At 43.0% G+C, this 5,210-nt stretch overlaps 1 protein-coding gene across 1 annotated transcript; it reads left to right on the top strand.

Annotated features, from left to right (window-relative positions):
• Positions 1-329: 329 nt before the first annotated feature.
• LOC125531811 (uricase / urate oxidase / nodulin 35) lies at positions 330-4,334 on the top strand. The gene is made up of 8 exons (XM_087513553.1): positions 330-713; positions 813-905; positions 1,012-1,087; positions 2,343-2,452; positions 2,910-3,001; positions 3,335-3,508; positions 3,619-3,712; positions 3,836-4,334. Exons 1-8 carry the CDS (start codon positions 513-515, stop codon positions 3,917-3,919), a joined length of 924 nt encoding a protein of 307 aa, XP_087369679.1. The 5' UTR covers positions 330-512; the 3' UTR covers positions 3,920-4,334.
• Positions 4,335-5,210: the final 876 nt, after the last annotated feature.

Genomic DNA, 5,210 nt, shown 5'->3' with positions numbered 1-5,210 from the left:
ACTGCGAAGCTCGCGAACTGCCTCGGGGTTCCCAAGCCCCCGGCAGTTCCAGCTCAAGCATGTCATTATATCGGGCAGGACCGCAGCGCGGTCTCTGCCGAATTCTCTGGAGTGGGCTTCTTTTTCTTTGGGTCCCGTACAAAGTCATCACCTTCCATTTCATTGCTAGCAGAAGTCTCACCATCCTTGCCAACACGTGGACCGGGCAATAAACCACGAAGCGGCCCATTGTATTGTACCATAGCAAAACCTCGACGGTGTCAGAGGCGGACGTATCGGCCCGATCCCCTCCGAGGCGGCAACACGGCGACGGCCGACGAGCGAGAGTGACACCGCGACGGGCAATCTCACTCGCCGACTGCGCGCGGTCCCCACATGGCCACATCCCCTCCCCCCTCTACAAAAGAAGGAGTAGCACTCCCGTGCGGGTCACTTCCACGAGCGATCGATCCCACCTCGCGCATCCGCATCCGCATCCACACTTCAGCGCAGATCGGATCCCCACCCCACCCATGGCCGGGCGCTTCGACCTGCAGGGCAGGCACGGCAAGTCCCGCGTCCGGGTCTCCCGCGTCTGGCGCCGCCCCGCCGACGCCGGGGGGCACCTCTTCGTCGAGTGGAGCGTCGCCGTCAGCGTCGTCTCCGACTGTCTCCCCTCCTACACCTCCGACGACAACTCCGCCATCGTCGCCACAGACTCCATCAAGAACACCGTGCGCCCCCCTCCCCTCCCTCTCCCTCTCCGTTCCCTTCTCTCTGCACGGCGGTGCTCCCCTTGATCCGCTGCGCCTTTTGCTTGCTTGCTCGATCAGGTGTATGTGAAGGCCAAGGAGTGCACGGAGGTGGTGTCCATGGAGGAATTCGCGGTCATCCTCGGAAGGCATTTCACCTCACTCTACCCGCAGGTAGGGAATGGTGGGGACGGGAATTTTTCCGACCCATTTATGGTGTGCTCTGTTGTACAAAAGCAGTGGAACCCGGCCACTTATGAAAGCGTTCTTGTTCGAGCAGGTCTCAGAGGCTACAGTGACGATCGTGGAGCGCCCATGGGAGCGTGTGGCAGTGGACGGGAAGCCCCATTCGCATGGTCAGAAGAGTTTTATCGCTTACTCTTGCTGTTTACCTGTGCCGTCGTATGCAAAATGTGCTTTTATGAAGCATAGGTTCCATTCAAATGGAAGCCAAGTCAGGAGGGCCAAACCCCCCAGCTTTTTTACTTAACAATATCAGAGTACATTACAGACATTCCAATTAGCGGCTGAGTATGTAAAAGCAGAGATAAGATGCTAGTGATTGCACATCCCCACAAACTTGCTTACAATCTACATGAAAGAAGTAGCATAAAACAACCTGACAAATGCTCCATACTCCAGTCTTGTTTCAGTGGTCAACTGCATAGAAGTTCTGAACCCTTTTAAAGGAAATGCTGTTCCGCCTCTTTTTGTAGATCAGCATGGTATTGGATCCATGTGCATATAGGACGAATTGCAGCTATTCTGGGCCATTAGGATTTTGTGATAGAAATATGTTATGTATGTTTCTTCCACATTTCTGAACACTCTGTTGTTCATTATGAACAGTTTTTAGCTACAGTATATGCATTGAAAAACGTTGTAAAGATCAACAGCAGTAGCAGTTGAAGTAAGGCTAGAGAAAAGAAATATTTGATACTGAAAGCCCTTGGCAATGTGTATTTATCAACAACACAGCCAACCTTGGCTATGTTGGCTAGTGCCAGCAAACATCATGTTGCTTTTATCTAGCATGATGATGCACAATTATCATTTAAATGTTTTTTGCCAAACATATACTTGATACTTAATTGGTAAGTGAATGCACAATTCTGCATGTTGTTTGGAAATCCCTCTTCCAACTAGTGAAATTTATTTCATTATTATTAGAGAACAGAACCAAATGGGACTTAACCAATAAGTTGAATACCAGGGCCACTCAATCTTTAAGCATGCAGTTACTATTGGTCAAAAATAGTTTTTGTATGGCGCTCCCAAATAATTTCACATCGGTATCATTGTGATTGCAACTTGGATAGTGCGGTGCATAATAGTACCCTTACCCTGTATGTCTTCTATTTTATCCTTAAAAACTTAGATTCCTGGTAGATCAACTGATAGTCAAAAAGGAGGATTACGATAATTGAGCAGACTGTTTCTTCTCAATTACTTGCTGATTTTGTTTTTGTTTTGACAAATAAATTTCTCACATTTACCGTGGTAAATATTCATATTAACATATTTGCAAAATGTCATGGTAAAGGAAAAAGTCCCTCCCTGATGAATCATTTCAGAGTTATCTGATTATTTATACAATGGGCTTCTTTGCAGGATTCAAACTTGGTTCTGAAAAGCACACCACAGAGGTCACCGTGAAGAAGTCTGGAAGCCTACTTATAAATTCTGGGATACAAGGATACTCCCTGCTAAAGACAACTCAGGTGTTTATTTCACTTATTTGTCTTGATCCTTATGCCACCATTCCCAAAGAAATGGACTCTGCATATTTCTCCAACTCTGCTTGAGTTTGCTAGACACAGTACATAGTCGAATAAGTTATGAGTTCTGATATGCTAGAGATTTATAGGAGACTATTACGTAGGAAGATATCTCTGTAGCCTTACCCGAAGTTTTTTCCATGGTTGATGGGATATGAGACAGTCCTTGTAGGAGACCGTTGAAGTAGGAATGGACATGCTACAGCTATGTCAATATGTCATATATTCATTCTTTTGTGAATCGAATGCAACTTGTCAGCAGGCAGGAACTTTGTTAGATGTAGTGTCACAATTTAACTAGTTTTAGCTGAAGCGGAACTGTTTTACTTTAGTACCTATTACAGAAATAGGCTGCAGGTGCAAATAATAAATGCTAAATTCTTATCACTATCTATCTCAGTCTGGATTTGAAGGATTCGTGAGGGACCGCTACACTCTTCTTCCTGAGACAAGAGAAAGAATTGTTGCAACAGAAGTAACTGCTTGGTGGAGGTTTGTGCACTCTTCCCCATCTGCCTGAAATGTTCTCTGAGTCTTTTCCACAATGCTGATATCATCCAACCCTTTTCTGATTGTCAATAGTAATTCTCAGATTAAAGGCAATAAATCAAGTGTACTCAGCATTACCATAATAACATTTCTATTGCTGCTGGTCTTGGACAAGCATAATACTCTACAAATACTGTTGCCAGTATCTTTTGTGTTTTCAAGTTAATATGAGCTCATGTTCCTAGCCACGATTCACGATTTCCTAGTCTTTTAAATGACAAAACATGTCAGAATCTATCCAATTGATTACCGTCATGCTTTCTCTTTTGTATTCAGGTATCCGTTCGAACATATTTCCCAGCTTCCGTCAAAGCCATTTTGCTTCACACAAAGATACCAGGATGTAAAGAAAGTTCTCGCAGACACATTCTTTGGTCCTCCTGAAGTTGGTGTATATAGCCCATCAGTGCAGAATACATTATACCTCATGGCTAGGGAAGTTCTTACCAGGTTTGCAGCTTTGAGATTTGGCCATTACATTGTTACCTGCTGTAGCTTTTTGTCAGCCGTATTTAGCCCCTACTTTTATGTACGCCTGAATATATGATGTCAACTCTCAGGTTCCCAGACATAGCGTCAGTTCAGCTTAGGATGCCAAACCTCCACTTTCTCCCGGTGAACCTATCAGGGAAAGAAAATCCAGGATTGGTGAAGGTGACTTGTTCAAAAACATGATTGAGCTTCTATTTTTGTTTTATTTTATGTCGGATATTGCAATTTTAGTTACTCCATAATTCCCATGTTTACCCACTTAAACTGAATCATTTCTATATACAGTTTGCTGATGATGTGTACATGCCAACTGATGAACCACATGGAACCATTGAAGCAACACTGAGCCGCGCCAACTCAAAGCTGTAATATTTTATTTTTCTGTTCCTTTTTTTTTGGAGGAAAAGCTGCTATCTCTGTCATGGCTCGTAGCCAGGCTCATGACTTGGTTCGGTTTCTTCAAGATCAAAATCACCAATAAGCAAAGTGTTAGGGGAAATTTGCAAGGGAAAATGATGTAAACTTTGCATGTCTTCAGCAGAAGGACTTGTACATGGCCAGCTAGAGTTTCAGCATTGTAAATCTTGTACTGTTCTATAAAACCTTCACTCTGTCCCTTCTGGACCACATACCACATATCAGTACTCAAAGTTACATCTTATTTTTGCTTGTTCTTGCGCTTGTCGTAGAAGTGCAAGAGTGTCGTGTACTTTATATGTAACTTCTAAATTATCATTGTAATTTAGTTTTCCTTATAGTATTGTTGTTTTTGTTTCTTTTTTAATCATGGTAATACTACTACTACTACACTAAATATGTCTACTATGGATAAAATGTTGTTCTAGAATTTATTTCATTTTTTTTTTGTTCTGTGAAAAGTCAAAATTTTATTGTTCTGTCCATTGTTAAGTGTTAATTGTTGTTCTTTGCACTACAGCTTAGTCTTAGAGTATACATATAAGGCCCGTATATAACTTATGTACAGAAGGCCCATACGGAATCAGCCCAACGACCACCCATGTTCATCAAAAGCAAGGCCCATACCAGAAAGGGAAAACAACAGTATTTTGATGCAAATCCAACAGTTAAACGAAAACTGACTGAGAACTTTAAAATTAACTGATTGCTGACAGTCTGATCATGTTTGTGTTGGATGGTAAAGGTCGTGCGCACAAATCTACCGTATCATAAGTATGAATTGAAACAGATGGGGTTGACACGGAACATTAATCTGTTGTGAGAAGCATCCGAGAACGCTATGGTTGGCTCTAATACCGAGACAAACAATCATCTCTACTCTTTAAAAAAACAAAGTTGATGACGATGGTGTGCTTGCCATCCTGCAATATAGGCCGTCCGATTTATATCCGACGGATAGGAAGAGAACTATGGTAATTTTGTAAAAAGATACCTACATCCCTCTCCAGATGTGTAAATAAGGGCTTTCCTCGTTCATTTTTTCTCTCACAATATAAGCTACTCATACAAATACATCTTAATATTCCGTGCAACGCATAGGCATCTTGCTAGTCGGTTAAAAAAGCACAGTTCAATTTTTGGCGCTGCGCCTACTCGTGTACTCCTCCTGGGCGTGTTACCGGATGCCAACAGGCCAAAACGATCGGCAAATCCAGCGGCGGCCTCTTCATTGGAGGGTACA

The sequence above is a fragment of the Triticum urartu genome, chromosome 3A (genome assembly GCF_056163025.1).
Source record: "Triticum urartu cultivar PI428250 chromosome 3A, HENAU_Tu73, whole genome shotgun sequence".
Lineage (NCBI taxonomy): Eukaryota > Viridiplantae > Streptophyta > Magnoliopsida > Poales > Poaceae > Triticum > Triticum urartu.
The sequence above is the reverse complement of the archived record's forward strand: the minus strand, read 5'-3'. Positions and strand labels throughout refer to the sequence as shown.